This window comes from Dicentrarchus labrax, unplaced genomic scaffold, assembly GCF_905237075.1.
Source record: "Dicentrarchus labrax unplaced genomic scaffold, dlabrax2021, whole genome shotgun sequence".
In the NCBI taxonomy this organism is placed as follows: Eukaryota; Metazoa; Chordata; class Actinopteri; family Moronidae; genus Dicentrarchus; species Dicentrarchus labrax.
Window position 1 is genome coordinate 24686830 of NW_026136710.1, and position 17687 is coordinate 24704516.

The window sequence follows — 17687 nt, forward strand, 5'->3', positions numbered from 1 at the left end:
GTGGATAACAATCTTACTGTATTTACGTTTATCTTTAGCCAGCAGTTTTAAATTTGATTCAATGTCGCCCGCTCTGGCCCCAGGGATACATTTAACTATGGCCGCTGGCTTCGCTAACTTCACGTTTCTGACTATGGAGCTGCCAATAACCAGAGTTGGTTCCTCAGCGGGTGTGACGCTGAGTGGGGAAAATGTATTAGAAACGTGAAGCGGTTGGTGGTGACCTGTGGGCTTCGCCGTTCTAGTCTTCCTTCGCTCAGTCACCCAGCCTCCCTGTCTTCCCGGCTGCTCGGGAACTACCGGGGGAACTACAGAGCTAACAGAAGCTACCTTCGGTCGGACCGCACCGGCTACCGGGGGCTGGCTAACTATAGCGGCTAAAGATATCTCAGTGGTGCGGTGCCGTTCCTCTAACTCACTAAGCCTCGCCTCCAGCGCAGTAAATAAACTACATTTAATACAGGTACCATTATCTTTAAAGGAGGCAGAGGAATAACTGAACATCTGACACACTGAGCAGGACAGAGGAGAGGGAGAGGGAGAAGCCATAGCTAACTGCTAATGCTAATGAAACTAGAGTGTATGAAAAACTTTGAAAGTAGTGAAAAGTCCCTAAAAGAGGGAGAAACTCCAAGTGTTTAAGTAGAACTAGTCTACGTTTAAATGTTAAGCGGGTAAATAACCGCTGTAACAAGTAAAACTAATTTATATTTAGCGTTCACTGACAGAGCTACAGCACCAAACAGTGTACACAGAGCAGGAAGTAAACCGGAAGTGAGTCAGTACGCTTACCGTGGCACGTCCAACCAGACAAACAGTCTGATCATAACTATCATATTCATAACTATTATGGTCTCTGCACAGTGATTTACCATGCCACCAGAGCGCCACCTAGTGGCGGATTGTTGACAAATTTTTTAGCGAGCCTCAGGGAGCCATGGGCAAGCATCGTACCAAGTTTCATTTCAATCACATGTGCTGTTATGGAGATATAATCTTCTTCATTTTAAAGAGCGCCACCTAGAGGCGATGGCCTGAAATTGTACACGATGCCTAAGGAAGACATGGGGAACTAAGGACCCAAGTTTGATGTCAATCGGACATACTAATGTGGAGAAATAATAATAATAAATAATAATAAGTTTTTTGAATGTGTGACAAACGATGCGGGAGTTATTAGCCTAAACGCACTTTTCATGATAGTAGCGCCACCTAGTGGTGGACCCGAAAGCGACGCATAGAATATAAAATTTTTCACCAGGCCTGACCACTTTGCCAAATAAAGTTGACTTTTCGTATATGTTCAGGGGGGCAAAAACGCAATCAAAAGTCCTAAAAATAGGGAGGAAGAAATGAAGCAAAAACAATAGGGACCTCCAAAAATTTTAAATTGATCCAATAAATTCCCTAGGAGGAGTTTGTTCAAATTCAAGGCGAAAAATCACAGAAAATGAGCTGGAATTCAAAATGGCTGACTTTGATGCCACGCCACGGACACGCCGTTAACGGAATGTCGTAAATAGCACAACTTTTAATCATGAATGTCTTTAGATTGCGCTGATTAAATTTGAAATTGATCCAATAAATTCCCTCGGAGAAGTTCGTTCAAATACAAGGCGAAAAATCACAGAAAATGAGCACGGAATTCAAAATGGCTGACTTTAATGCCACGCCACGGACACGCCGTTAACGGAATGTCGTAAATAGCACAACTTTTAATCATGAAGGTCTTTAGATTGCGCTGATTAAATTTGAAGTTGATCCGATAAATTCCCTAGGAGGAGTTCGTTCAAATACAACACGAAAAATTAGCACGGAATTCAAAATGGCCAACTTTGAGGGCACGCCACAGACACGCTCTTCAACCTACATGCACAAATAGCACAACTTTTAATCAGCACCATTTTTTGACTGTACTGACAAATTTTGAAGTAGATCCGATAAATTCCCTAGGAGGAGTTTGTTCAAATACAATGAAATTGTGCACAATGCCTAAGGAAGACATGGGGAACTATGGACCCAAGCTTGGTGTCCATCGGACATACCAGTGTGGAGAAATGGTCCACTTCCTTTTTTGACGAGACATTTACAGGAAGTGCTAATTTTATAACGTCCCTATTTTTTGAAATATGAAAATTCTTCAAGTTAATTTTTTACCCGGACGGTCCCCAGGTGCTACGTGAAAAATTTCGTGAGAATCGGACAAAGCGTATAGGAGGAACACGAAAAAGTAATTTTGGACATTTTGCGCTCTAACAAAAAAAATTATAAGCGGAAGTGGGTGGGGCCTATATGGGGAGATTCAGCTCCATTCACTGAACGCGTAGATATAAGGTTTTTGATTGTGCGACAAACTATGCAGAAGTTATTAGCCTAAATGCACTTTTCATGATAGTAGCGCCACCTAGTGGTCAACCCGAAAGCGACACATATAATATAAAATTTTTCGCCACAACTGACATGTGCGTCGCGTTTCATGAGTTTTTGAGCATGGGCAAGCCTCCAAATATGCGTTTGTTTAGGAGGAAAAAGAAAAAGAATTCCTTCAATTACAATAGGGCCTTCGCACGATTAGTGCTCGGGCCCTAATAATAATAATAATTAAAGCTGCAAGCAGCGTTGGGCGGGACCTCGCACTCCACGCAATTCGGGGTGCGCTGCCACAACACGAAAATTTCACGTAAATCAGCTCAAAATCGCCACGCAGCGCTTACCATCTGTTGCCGGAAGGTGGCACTATCACTATGTCTTAATATTGTCAAGTAGACAAGTTCAGGGCGGGACTGTTGTAACACACGTGAAGTTTAATTGAGATTGGACCACGTATGCCTATGAGGACGTGTTCAGGGCGAGACTGTTACAGAATATATGAAGTTCACTGGAGATTGGACATTGCACACTGAAGTTATGAGTGGCATTTCATGGCGAATCCGCTGAATTCGACAAGTCGTCACTGGCACAGTCATTTCACGTAACGCAGTACAAAATCGCCATGCAGCGCTTACTTCCTGTTGCCAGTAGGTGGCGCTATCACTATGTCTGAATATTGTCATGTAGACGTGTTCAGGGCGGGACTGTTATCAAACACGTGAAGTTTCATTGAGATTGGATCATGTACACTGAAGTTATGAGGACGTGTTCAGGGTGGGACTGTACACTGAAGTGGAGTACTATCTGTTTATGGTGACTGGTCGAAATTCAACGCAACACCACGGGCACGCCGTTTGACGGAATGTCGTAAATAGCACAACTTGAATCATCATCATGAATGTCTTTAGATTGCGCTGATTAAATTTGAAGTTGATCCGATAAATTCCCTAGGAGGAGTTCGTTCAAATACAAGGCGAAAAATCACAGAAAATGAGCACAGAATTTAAAATGGCTGAGTTTGATGCCAAGCCACGGACACGCCGTTTGACGGAATGTCGTAAATAGCACAACTTTTAATCATGAATGTCTTTAGATTGCTCTGATTAAATCTGAAGTAGATCCGATAAATTCCCTAGGAGGAGTTCGTTCAAATACAAGGCGAAAAATCACAGAAAATGAGCACAGAATGCAAAATGGTTGACTTTGATGGCAAGCCACAGACACGCCATTTGACGGAATGTCGTAAATAGCACAACTTTTAATCATGAATGGCTTTAGATTGCGCTGATTAAATTTGAAGTAGATCCGATAAATTGCCTAGGAGGAGTTCGTTCAAATACAACGCGAAAAATCACAGAAAATGACCAAAAAAATCTAAATGGCTGACTTTGATGCCACGCCACGGACACGCCCTTCAACGTACATGCACAAATAGCACAACTTTTAATCAGCACCATTTTTTGACTGTACTCACAAATTTTGAAGCAGATCTGATAAATTCCCTAGGAGGAGTTCGTTCAAATAAAATGCGAAAAGTTCGCCGAAAGTGAAAATGAAAATCAAAATGGCCGACTTCCTGTGGGGTTTGGGGTATAGGTCCAAGAGGCTTTTTTGTACGTCCCGGCATGTTACACCTGCCTACCGAGTTTCGTACATATCGGTGAAACTTGGCGCCGAGGCTTCTGTTTTTTTATCCTGTAGGGGGCGCTACACACATGACGAACACGATTTTTGGTATGTGAGCTTCAGGCACCACTCTACACGTGCCCTGTGAATTTCATATTAATAACTATTACAGTATTCGCACAGTGATTTACCATGCCAGAAGAGCGCCACCTAGTGTCGTATTTTGTTTTTCCTTTTTAAGGGAGCCTCAGGGAGCCAGGGGGAAGCATCATACCAAGTTTCATCTTAAGCACATATACCGTTGTAGAGATATAAACTTCTTCATTTTAAAGAGCGCCACCTAGTGGCAATGGCCTGAAATTGTGCATGATGCTTAAGGAAGACATGTGGAACTATGGACCCAAGTTTGGTGTCAATCGGACATACCAATGTGCAGAAATGGTCCACTTCCTTTTTTGACGAAAAATCTACAGGAAGTTGGAATTTTATAGCGTGCTTATTTTTTTAAATTTCAAAAATGTTCAAATTAGCCTTTTTGCCAGGGCGGTCCCCAGGTAGTAGGTGAAAAATTTTGTGCGAATCGGAAAAAGCGTGTAGGAGGAACACTTAAAAGTAGTTTATGGACATTTTGCGCTCTAGAAAAAAAAAAAATTCTATGCGGAAGTGGGCGGGGCTTATATGGGGAGATTCAGCTCCATTCACCGAATGCGTGGATGTAAGTTTTTTGAATGTGCGACAAACTATGCAGAAGTTATTAGCCTAAACGCATTTTTTATCATAGTAGCGCCACCTAGTGGCAGACCCGAAAGCGACACATGTAATATCCCCATTTTCACCAGGCCTGATCACTTTGCCAAATAAAATTGACTTTTCGTATATGTTTAGGGGGGCAAAAATGCAGTCAATGGGGGCTAAAAATAATAGGTAAGAAGAAGAAGAAACATAGCAAAAACAATAGGGACCTCCAGCGGTCGCTTGCGAGGTCCCTAATAATAACACTAATATCAGTGATATTAGCAATGGCAGTCAAGCAAGACCATGGCAGGAGGCTTCATCAGGATCCATGAGAACCTGTGAGACGAGAAAGCACAAGAACTCTGGGGAAGAAGTTAACTTTTTTTTTTTAAGTTAGTAACATGCATTAATGGCAATAACAAGTAGCCCTGCTTTTAGAGAATGCAGTGTTCTAGAGGGGTAATGGAAGATATGAAGGGGCCTGACCATGAAGAGCTTTGTAGGTGAGGAGGAGGATTTTAAATTCTATTCTAAATTTTACAGGAAGCCAGTGCAGAGAAGCTAGTACAGGAGAGACGTGATCTCTTTTTCTAGTTCCTGTCAGTACTGCAGCGTTCTGAATTAATTGGAGCGTCTTATTGAACTTATTGGGACAGCCTGATAATAAGGAGTTGCAGTAATCCAGCCTAGAAGTAACAAATGCATGGATTAGTTTTTCTGCATCCGTTTGTGACAGGATGTGTCTAATTTTTGTAATATTACGTAAATGAAAGAAGGCAGTCCTAGAGGTCTGCTTTATGTGGGAGTTAAAAGACAAATCCTGATCAAAGATAACTCCAAGATTCCTGACAGTGGTGCTAGAGGCCAAGGTAATGCCATCTAGAGTAATTATATCTTTAGACAGTGAGTCTGTAAGGTTTTTGGGGCCAAGTAGAAGAATTTCGAGTTTAACATCAGAAAATTGCAGCTCATCCAGGATTTTATGTCCTTAAGACATGTTTATAATTTAGATAATTGATTAATTTCATCGGGCTTGATCGATGGATATAACTGCATATCATCTGCATAGCAATGAAAGTTAATGGAGTGCTTTCTTATAATGTTGCCTAAAGTAGGGATGCACGATAACTTTGAAACCCATAACGATAACCGATAACACACACACACATACATATATATGATCATGACCTAAGATCATGACATTAATACAATGAACAAACCCAGAAACACTTTTGACTCTTTAAATGGAGATATTGGCAAGCCTCTCAAAAAACAAATAAAGGCCCCTTGAACTGATGCAAATACATGCATCGGGATTACAAACTGAAACAGTGCATTCCAGAAGTTAAAAAAAATTAAAATATATAGAAATTTTTTAAATTCACGTTTCTATTGTTTATGTGTAACATGTGGAAAAATACTGTGGATGTCAATTCAAGTCAGCAACTACCAAAATTATGAGAATTATGAGTTCTTTTCGACATGAGGGGGTATTCTTCAATTCAGTCAGAAAGAGTTTTTCTGATTATGCCAACGTCACTTGAACACAGCATTCACTGCAGACCATTCAGGTCTCATAGCGGGAGCGGGGCACTGCCGTGCTGATAAAATTATATATGTTATCGGGGCTATTTGTCATGATATCGGACTTATCGGAATGACGTAATAATTTCCTGTTATCGGCCCGATAATTATCGTGCACCCCTAGCCTAAAAGGGAGCATATATAAAGTAAATAGTATTGGTCCAAGTACAGAACCTTGTGGAACTCCATGACTAACTGTAGTATTTATGGAAGATTCATCGTTAACGTGTACAAACTGAGAACGATCTGATAAGTATGACTTAAACCAGCTTAGTGCGGTTCCTTTAATGCCAATTTGATGCTCAAGTTTCTGTAAAAGAATATCATGGTCAATGGTGTCAAATGCAGCACTAAGATCTAATAAGACAAGTACAGAGACAAGTGCACATACACTTAGAATGGACTTTACAGTGAAGTAGGAGACATCTTGAATTTAAATGAACAACATTTACATATTCATAGATTCTGGAATTTGTATTGTGGTAGAAGGGAGTAGATGTCTTTTTAAGGATTTTATTGTGAAAATTTGAGTTTTATTGTGGAAAGAAAGGTATCAGATACTTTATTGTTCCAAGTAGACTATTTTTCTCTTTGTCTTTAAGTCCCAGTAGGAGAGTATTGTTACTTTATGCAGTGTCAAACTTTTGTTGTGAAAGCTTTGTAACTGTATGCCACCAAACTGCCCCAGCTTTCCTTTATGATGCTGAGAAACAGCGTAATTATCAGACCATCAAAAAAACTTTCCTTCTTGACAAACAGGCACACACCCCCTGAATAAATATAGAAATTAAGAAACATAACTTAATGTCTTGTCATTTTTTTACTCTGCTACACTTGGACACTATATAAACAGGCAACAACTTAGTACTGTATATGTCATATCTAATAAATGATCAACTACTACCTATCAGCTACGTAAATCAAACTCTAATAGTATCCCATAAGCCAGTCCAAATCCAATAATCACCAACTCTGGTGTGTAAACATCTAACAGAATGTGTGAAAATATTCTGGCTTTACGCTGTCGCTGCCTCTCTGATGTCCCTGACCTCCCTCGCTCCTCTACCTGCTTCATGCCTCTCCTGTCCCTGCCCTGCTGTGTCCTAATCTTCCGTGGAGTTTGAGTCTTGTTTGGACCCTCTGCAAATCCCCTTTTAACTGTATTCCCTGTTGTCAAACTAGTCAAAATAAACCCTTAATTCACCGTAGTTAGATGTGAAAATACACTGGCTCTACAGCTGTTTTTCCCCTCACTCAATCTTTGGTTATATTTGTACTGCGCTGCTAAGTGTCTGTTGCTGAGCAGCAGCTGTCATTCTTTGGAGGCAGACCATTACATTTGCAAAGTGGTTGATATATGAGTCCAATTGCCCAACAATAATTAAGACACCATTCTTTTCTTCCATGCCATCCATCACTTTTGTTCTACAGAGATACAATAAAAGGAAGTATGATGAAATGTGAATGTGAAATTCTTTAAATCAGAAGAACACCATTGTGTAGGCCTTGCTGTTGAGTTCTTCTAAATGGTGATACGATTTTTTTTTGTCCACAGCGGTATGTATAATGTGTCGACACGTGAGAAGAGTGCCACAGTATCTGTGGGCCTTTTTCCCAATCATGAAACGCTGGATATCTGGGTAGAGGCGCACAACACACTTGGAAAAGTAGAGTCTGAGCATCTCAAAGAAGAGGCCAACTGGTTTGGTAAGTCAAATGTTGTAGTAAGGTTTTCACAGTACTGCTATATTAATGTCTACTTGTTCTGATCTAGTCTGGTGTAAAACATGCATACCGGTACATCAGTGGTGGTAGTAAAGTCTTGGTCAAACTTCTGTCTTGTAATCTGGAGTCTTGAAGTCATTGTGGTTCGCACACTATGTGACTGCAACAGGGGATCATACACTACAAGATCTTTCACAAGGAGTAATCCCAGAGTCTGTCTGGGACGATGTTTCATCAGGAGTATACTAACACCATTAATAACAAGGACATCAAGTTTAATTAAGAAAGTAGTGAGCAGTGAATGAATGGGTCAGGATACTGGTTGATTAATCATATTGGGATCTGAGACTGCTTATTTTCTGTCACCTTAGTTCAGACTTGAGTGGGTATGTTTGATGAAAACTTTGTTTTGTCTCAGTGGCGTTTCACATTGGCACTTTTAATAATTAATTAATTTGACAGATAAAAGTAATTCATGAAGCACTACAACACAGGACCATGAAATAATTAATTAAATAGTGAAATAATTATATATGTTTTTTACATAAAATGAATCGGTATTTTCATGAATTAATGACACATTTAATAACAAATGTATGTATTTAATTCCAATTTTAATTAATTAATGACACATTTAAGTAATTATTTAATGGTGTATTTATTTAATTTATTTAATTTTGGCACTTTTAGTCCTCCATAGAAATCCAGGCTAAAATCATGTAGTGTGAACTTTGCATAATACGACTAGTGATCATGATACATCATGAGCATATGTCTCCAGTGGATGTACAGCTGGAACAACACTGGCAGCACATTGATTGTAAGACAGCAGAGACCCAATTCAGATGAATGGTGTATTAAAGAGGCGATTAAAGCAGCAGAGAAAGGGGTACAATGGCATGTCACGACAAGAAATGTGAACGTTACATTACACTTGTAACCAATAGTGAGCATGTTAACTGAAGAGCCTGTAATCGTTATATGGCCGACGATGTTGCCTTTCTGGTAAAATTCATAGATCGTGATAAATCTATTAATTGGCATTTTGAGATAAATTGGCTTCGGCTGATGTCTTTGCTTCCAAGGCCAATAAACAAGAAATCGTCGGCAGGCAGCCTGGTCAGCGTTCCTGCTGTGGAACGATATTAGCAAGGTGGTGAAAAAGTTGGTTTTGAGCCCTGTACTATAACTCCGTTATAGTGTGGAGCGACACATTTATGTATATGCCTGAAGTTTCTATAGAATAGAACAGAATTAAACATTACTGTTCTTTGTTTTGCTATTGGCATTATATATTGGCAATCTGTTGCCCTTTTCTCTAAATATTTGCATTTGCCATTAAAAAAAAAAAAAAAAAACATATTGTTCAACCGCTATTCATAAACAGTTAAAAGCCAAGTCTGGGGCGCCTGGATAGCTCACCTGGTAGAGCTGGCGCCCCATGTACAAAGTGACACAAAGTACAAAGCTGAGTCTTACCGCAGCGGCCCAGGGTTCAAATCCCACATGTGGCCCTATGCTGCCATCCCCTCTCTCGACCCTCTTTCCTGTCTTTCTTCAGCTGTCCAATCCAATAAAGGGGAAAAGCCCCAAAAACAATATAATATAAAAAAAGAGAGCCAAGTCGTGTGTTGTTGGGTCTCTGTAAATAATGTTATAAGGAGTTCGGTGTAGACCTGCTCTATTTGAAAAGTGTCCTGAGATAACTTCTGTTATGAACTGGCACTATACAAATAAAACTTAATTGAATTGGATTGAATTGAATTGAATTGAATATTAAGTCAGTGTTGAGTCTTTCATCAATGTTAGTCAAGCAAGTCTCAAGTCCTCAAATTTGCGACTCGAAGTCCCCAACCTCATACATACTATTGATATACCATAGTCACAGTGCTGACTCCAGTGCATTAATGATGTTTGATGATCACCATCTCGTGTGTTGTTAGCTTGTTGTGTCTTTTGTTGCAGTGAAAACAAACCCTCCATCAGATGTCAGAGTCATTTCAGAAAGGACTTTTCCCACCTCCCTTCTGATAAATTGGGCTCATCCTATTGATGAAGTTTATGTGAAATTAACATATGAAATCAGATTCTGCCCAAGTGGATCTCAAAATTGGACTTATGTAAGTATGTTTCTTTCTCATTTGAACATGTTTATATGTTGTGCTAGTTATGTCCACACCTGAATATTTGAGAAATAATACCTCCATTTTCCAGCACTGGCACAAATTAAATGCAAATACGGATGTGCTCCATGCAGTAGCATGGACAGTGAGCAGCCGTTCAGCTCTGTGTCTCAAATATTGGATGAGAAGAGAAATAGACTGAGCTACAACAAGGCAGAGAGTCTTATCTTTGTAGATTTCTTTGTTTCCCAGGCACAAAAGGGGGAATTAATAGTAACAAAGACCGTTGTTTGGCATCGTCAATTACCAAATTGTTTTTTAAACACAGTATCGGCCCAAAATTTCACCATCAATGCACCCCTAGTTGGCATTCTAACATTATGCTTCCAGGATTAAGCTAGAGGTACAAATGCAGAGCTGCTAGCAACACTGTAGAATAGTTCTTCCTCTGCTGTATTTCTGACAGAATAGCTGATGTGGTTGCACTTTCTACCTCCAGTGGTTGATACATGTGTCAGTTCCAACTAAATATGGGATCTGGAGTATTACAACTAGTAATCACAGGTGTCAGCACATCAACCTGGACTGAATAGGATAACTTTAATGTTGATCTTTATTTGTGTCTTTCCTCCATGTTGTACATAGTTTTGTGTTATTTTGTATATATGGATGTCTGGTCAAACGAACAGTCTGCTGTTGGTCTTTTCTGTAAAAGAGATGTGTTTGATATCTTTTAGGTACCGCTTGTGGACACTGCCAAAGGTATACAGTCCTTCAGACTACAGAACCTTCAGCCAGACACAGTTTATGTCACTCAGGTGCGCTGCAAAAATGCTATAGAACGTGGTTACTGGAGCAACTGGAGTACCAATGCTACTGAGAGAACACCTGAGGACCGTGAGTTATATGGCTGCCAGTTCAGACTACTTTCACGAAGTAAAAGTATTTGACCACCAAATAAAGCATCCTGTTAAAAGACAATGGAATTACTTCTGACTAATAAATTGTTTACTTATTATACCTGATGGATGCAATGAGTCTTAAATCTATGAGACCCTCCTTGCACCCAGTCAGCACTGACATCAAGTTAAGCTAGCTGCATCCAAAGAACATTTGCATTGTTCAAATAAAGCACTGTATTTGGCTTGACTGTCACAGTGCTTGCAGGCTTGCAAACACAGTTTGTGTTTCCTGTAACCTAATTGATGCTCGCCAGAACAACAACAAAAATATTACAGTGGTAAAAAGACTGTGAATCTACCCACTTTAATGTTGAATTGTAGATTTGTGAGTTATGTTGTCCTTTTGCTCTTTTGGTAAAGTAAAAGATTTTCTTTACTTTTCTTTTTCTTTGGCCTAGGACCAAGAAGTAAACCGGATTTATGGAAAATCATCACTGAGGATGAGAGCACAGCACGACAAGTGTGGTTTATTTGTAAGGTAAATAACACACTCAATTTAACACAAATAAAAATAATGATAATTTCTAACTGCTTGGTGAAAAGGAGAAGATGGTTTATATTTTACAGTTAATTTGGGATGTCGTTATCAGATTTCTACAATGGTCGCCGATCAAGGCCTTTTTTTAACTGATCGGCATCGGCTATGCTGACCTTTATTGATCCGATCCCATCTTTTGTTTTACATCAGCTGCCACACAGCTAGTTTTATTCATGAAGCTTTGGACTGGTGCAGCCATCGTCAACTCTGGCCGCTTCTTTCCTCCACTCTGATCTGTGTGTGAGAGCACAAGCAGCCCTCTTCTCTGAGTGGCACATATCTGACACAAACACAAACCAATGCCAGTGAAAAATTAATCAATAAATCAGTTTCATGGTTGGGCATTGAGTACAGAGATGCAGTAAAAGGATATGCATACTTAGGAAACCAGTTCAGAAAAAATTATGGACTTGGATACACACTGCCTGCAGTGGGTTCCGGTAGCTGCAGTGCAGCCGCTATAATGCACACTTAGTTTATTCACCAGGTTGCTGCGGTGTACAAAACAGGTTCCACCCATTGCTCACCACAGCCAGGAGACATGCTACAGTGCATCTCTGCTCTGCCCCCAAACAAAGGTTCATTTCAGATGCTAAATCGTTATCAGTCAATCATGTACTGCTACTGTACAGGGTTCTCAAGCAATGGTTTAGTTCTTTAGTTCTTCCCTGATAGCCAGGAGGAGACTGTTATTTGATCTTTTTATTAAAAGATTTCCCTGAAGAGTCTAAAACCTACAATAAATGTATCCTAATAAAATACAATAGTGTTGTCTGCAGCCAGCCTTTATTGTCTAATAAAATAACACATGCATTGCATTTGGTGGCTTATTCTTTTAATGGGATTAACAAGGATTAACAACATAAAGCGGCTGTCAGAGATCAGAAATGTAGTTAGTTGTTTGCAGAGTTTGAGCATAAACTCCCCTCACTGTGTTGATTGAATGTGTTTTGTTTTTTATTTGGAGGGTAAGTGAGTTCTGTGGAACAAAGGAATGAGCAATTTCTAGTTGTGAATAAGGCCAACTTTATCCTATAGAGTAGTTTTATCATCATTAAAATAGTTGAATCGACAGCACAGACTGAAATAAAATGTTGATATTTAAAAATATATTAAAATGTATCCAAAGGGTTTCTTTGACATAAGGTATCCCCTTTTTTTTTTTAAAGAAACACCTTTTTGCTTTGCAGTCAGTTGTTTTTCTATACAAGGCTTGGTAATGTTATACTTACAGTGTATGACTTGTGCCCTGCCAGGATCCTGTGCTCTCCAACGGGAGGATAATAAGATTTGACATAAAGATTCAAGACCACAAGGATAGAGTCAAGAATAGAAGTGGGGAGTTGGAGAGTATCCCAGTCAACAGGTCGAAGGCAGACCCCAGCCCTAGCCAGCAGAAAATCACTATTCTTAAACAGATTTCCCTGGATGACAAGAAATCCGTGGAAGTGTACGTCACTGCTGTCAATTCTGTGGGAAAATCTCCTGAGGCATCGTTGGTCATCACTGAAAAAGTAAATGGTAGGTGTTCATGGTGAAAAGGCACATGTGCAATGTCTAAACCAATGTGTTATTTTCAGTCTAGACTCACACACTAGCATGGAGGATGTGCTGCAACACTATACACCACTGTCATATGCTACCATCATAGCCACTCCTTGGTGGCTCATCTTGACTACTGTAAGGACTTCTGTTAGTGGTAACACGTCTGTTGAGTTGTCAGTGGAAGAGGTTATTGTTGAGATGAAGCAATATTTGGACTTCAAGACGACACAGTACTCTATTTCAATTTATCTTTCAAATAGGGCTATGGTTTTTTTATATGTTTTTTTAAGGATTGTGAGGGGAGAGGTGGGTGACCTCACTCTTGTAAATGGGAGATAGAAATTCTGAGTAAGTAAAGTCTTGTATAGACGTCTTGTTGAGAAATTAGACTTTAAGCAGCATTCCATCAACAATGTGATGTCAAGTGTATTTTTTGTGTGTGTGTTACAGAGCTCCCTACAGTGAAAGACCTGAAAGTGCAGCGAAATGGGGGCCAGCTGTGTCTGGAATGGAAACCCCCTGCCAGACCTGTGTCAGAGTATGTGGTGGAGTGGGTCAGTGGTAGTCGGATAGACTGGCAGAGAGAAAAAGGAAGTACCAAAAACACTGTCATCAAAGGTAATCTCTTTAATCTACAGAATATTTGTGTGGAGTTGGTAGTATGACTTTAACATGCCATTAAAGGGATATTTCACCCAAAATCTGTCCTCTATGAGAATGAAGCAGGGCTGTAACTATGACGATATGTCATTTGATTTTATTCTCTGTCATTTATTTAAGTGTGTCATAAATCACATATTTCTGGGGTTCATTTCAGAAAAATATGAGCTCTGAAGCAGTTGATGAAGCATGTATACAATGCAAAACCAGCATTTACTCAGAAACTACTGTATTCAAAAAACACAACTCACATTTTAGTTGTGGAAACAATCCAAAGTGACACAATAGTGGTACCAAATGCTTTACTAGTCCGTACTTATAAAATATCCACCGTCTCCACGTAACAGATAACACTTGTCTCTCTCTTTAGATTTTGTCACATGCTTAATTGAAAATGTGTACGAAGGTTAAAGGTTTTATAAAGGTTATAAATGGAGAAAAATAAACAATCAGCATATTGCTGCCACCATCGCAAGAAAATATTTGCTCATTTTGGGAATTTTTTTTGGGCCCCTGTGAAAACTTGACAGCGGCTGTTTTTAAGTTTGTAGACTACAAACTTTCACAAAACCACCTTTGAAGCCAACTGGGTGTGTCATACTAGATTTTTATTTTTACATGTATTTGAGTGTCTACAGGCTTCACTCTAAACTAAAATTTAATTTGATCTCAATGTCAAATCTAGGCAGCCTGGAGAAGTTTGTCAGTTACACTGTATCTGTGTATCCATTATACTCTGGAGTGACTGGGAAGCCAGCGAGTAAAGAAGCCTTTCTGGAGGAAGGAGGTAAGATTACATTCTTATCAGTGACTCATAAGAAGTAAATCATTGTATTTTTAGGTATTGTGAATATTAAAAGCAAGTAAAAATTGGATCATAAAAATACTTTGCAGTCCCAAATGTTCATTTTTTTCTATAAGAATTAAATTTAAAGGTCCATTGCGTAACATTTAGGAGGCAAAAATGAAATATAATATCCATAAGCATGTTTTCATCACAGCCTTAATATTCCTTTTTATGTTGCATTTACTGTGTCATATTTAAATGAAAAACATATGTTTAATAACAGTTATTTTGCCTTTTAATCGTTTTTCTTTGTGACATGAATTTTTCATTCCACAATTAACATTACATCACAACACAGACAAAGTGAAGATTTGTTTTGCATCAGCTCAGGGCTGTCCAGCAGAGGACAACGTAAACCTTCTAGTACTGAGTACACGCTGTCCAGGTCTTCATGACCAGTGTGTGTTGCCATCTGCTGGACAACCCTGAAATGATGCAATATACCTCTATTTGTTTTTCTGTGTTGTGATTTTAATGCAAAAATCAAGTCACAACCAAAAACAATGCAATATGTTATTAAAGGCATACATTTCAATTAATGTCATTGAACATATGTTTTTTATACTAGTATGGCACAGTAAATGCATACATAAAAAGATCATATAAATAGCTATGTGTACTGTATTTCACTTTGTTTGATTAGTTTTCATTTAGGCATTTTAAATCTTCCATAAATGCATGGAGCGTGCTACCTGGTAAATTCCAAATATTTTTTCTGTGATCTGTCATATTTAATTAAATGTTTATTATTGTTGTTAGTTGTTTAGTTTCTGTGTTCTCCTGTCTAATATTTATTCATACATACGTCTGTTTGTTTTACACAACAAAATGTCATCTCCATTGCCATTATTTCCCCCGAAAGCCTTGGTGTTTGATTATGTGAAGGCCATCTGATCTATATTTGAATTCAGATAAGCCACAGTTAAATGGTGAATGGACTGCACTTTTATAGCTGCACTGCTATATAACTATAGTTGTATGAGTAGAACACATTATGTTGCTGTTGTGTTTGCAGTTCCATTGATAGGCCCAGCTGTTAAACTTAAAGGTAAACCAGGATGTAACGAGGCAGAGCTGGTGTGGAACGAGATTCCCCAACACAGCCGACGAGGCTTCATCACAAACTACACGATATTCTACACAAGTGGGACCAAAACACACAGTATGTAGCTGTCATGTGGTATCCTGAATATTTGCATTTACAGCTTTCTATTTAGTGTGGGACTACAGGGATGGTTTTCCTGACAGTCTTAGGTGCTGATCTCTGATTTGCTCACTTGCAGACATAACAGTGCCAGCTAACACCACCTCATACACTCTGAAGTCACTGTCACGCAGCACCAAGTATGATACTTGGGTCATAGCTTCAACCATCCGAGGCTCAAAGAGAGGCTTTAATCACTCATTTACTACTCTGAAATATGGTGAGTAACCTTTCCTGTTTCAAAAATGTCCCAAAGTCAGTTTGTACTTCCAGATATTAGAACAGTATAATGCAGCACACAGTAAAAGTTTATATCAGACAGCATATTGATGCTGCTTATTGATACCTTCAACATGGTTGGAAAAACCTTTTTAAAAAAAATCTAAACATTTCATCTGTTTTGAGAAAAAAGGTCATTATATTATGGGGTGGGGGACTTTTTCTGTACATAATAGGCATGCTCTGTGTGAAAGTACTCATGACAAAAACAACTATATATGAATGTGTGAATTAATTGCCCAAAATAAACCCCCTAGTGCATAGGGGCCTAAAGTTACAGATACACAACATTTTGCGAGTAACCTCTGTAAATGATGACTGTTTGTTTGTTTTAAATGCCAATTTAAAGCCATGTATCGAAACTGACCTTGTACTTTTATAGGGATGTGTGTGATTAGTCCACTGGTCAGTTGCATGTTATTAATCTCGGTAGTCAACACCAGAAATACTAAAAGTAAATTTACTAATTTAGGTGCAGCCACAGCAGCGTTCTCTTTGTCCCATTTTAGAAATTATAGTCATAACATTTGGTTCCTGCAGTCTGCTTTGTGATTCTAGCAGCTGATTTCACGGTCTACCATCTAACCTCACACAACTAATCTGTTAGATATAGCACTATTCAGTGGAAAGAGGATGGCGGAACTGCCTTTGAAAAGAAAATATTCAGAGTATGGTACGTTACGATGACATTGAACACTTACAAACTATCACATCATACATATAACTGCTGTCAGCCTCGCTGTATATTCTGACCTCTGTGACTTCACATCATCTCCGTTGCCGTCGTCTACATTTTGTCGTTAAAAAGTTAATCCAAAAATCTGAAATAAAAATTCAAAGGGCATCGTATCTGGTTATCCCACAACGATCAAGCAGCAGCCAGGAGAGCCATCTCTCTTTATCGAAATGAACAGCATGAAATGCGTCTAACAGGACATACTGAAGAAAATAACAGTAACTTGTGAAGCCTGGCAGTGTGTGCCGTTTATGTACTTTAAATTGTGATCAATTTTAGACTGTTTTCTTAGCATTTAAATACTTGTAGACAAGTAAAAAAAAAAAAAATTAATTTAATCAAAGGCAGATTTAAATTTGTCGCCAGGAACATCCCTAGTACTTTAATATATTACCTGCTGTTCCTTTAAGAAATCCAGCACTGATATAAAACATGCAGTGAATGCCTGGATCCACAGGGAGATAAACAACAGCAGATGTGATGCGGATTAAACTCACACACGTTGATTGGCTATTGTTATTTACATGCATTATGGCAGGAACTGAACAGAAGTTGAGCTAATGTGGTTGCAGTTTATATTATCACTGAGTACCTATCTACAAATACTTGGGAGTCGTGATCGGCAACAGGCTGGATTGGAAATCTAACACCGAGGCTGTGTACAAGAAGGGAATGAGCAGACTCTATTTCCTGAGGAAGCTGAGATCCTTCAACGTGTGGAGCAAGATGTTGGAGATCTTCTACCAGTCTGTT

General features: G+C 39.1%; 1 protein-coding gene and 1 long non-coding RNA gene across 4 annotated transcripts in view; one reads left to right on the top strand and one right to left on the bottom strand.

Moving 5' to 3' along the window:
- il6st (interleukin 6 cytokine family signal transduce) overlaps positions 1-17687 on the top strand; it is a 36810-nt gene that overhangs the window by 13368 nt on the left and 5755 nt on the right. For all 3 annotated transcript variants that reach the window (XM_051412278.1, XM_051412277.1, XM_051412279.1), the window contains 9 exons: positions 7871-8022; positions 10006-10160; positions 10901-11060; positions 11524-11603; positions 12920-13184; positions 13659-13826; positions 14554-14655; positions 15731-15877; positions 15999-16139. In XM_051412278.1, the coding sequence (XP_051268238.1) occupies positions 7871-8022; positions 10006-10160; positions 10901-11060; positions 11524-11603; positions 12920-13184; positions 13659-13826; positions 14554-14655; positions 15731-15877; positions 15999-16139 (1370 nt within the window). The remainder of the gene's footprint in view (positions 1-7870; positions 8023-10005; positions 10161-10900; positions 11061-11523; positions 11604-12919; positions 13185-13658; positions 13827-14553; positions 14656-15730; positions 15878-15998; positions 16140-17687) is intronic.
- Positions 1-17687, bottom strand: part of LOC127370389 (uncharacterized) — a 55853-nt gene that overhangs the window by 3749 nt on the left and 34417 nt on the right. The gene's annotated exons all lie outside the window — the stretch shown is intronic.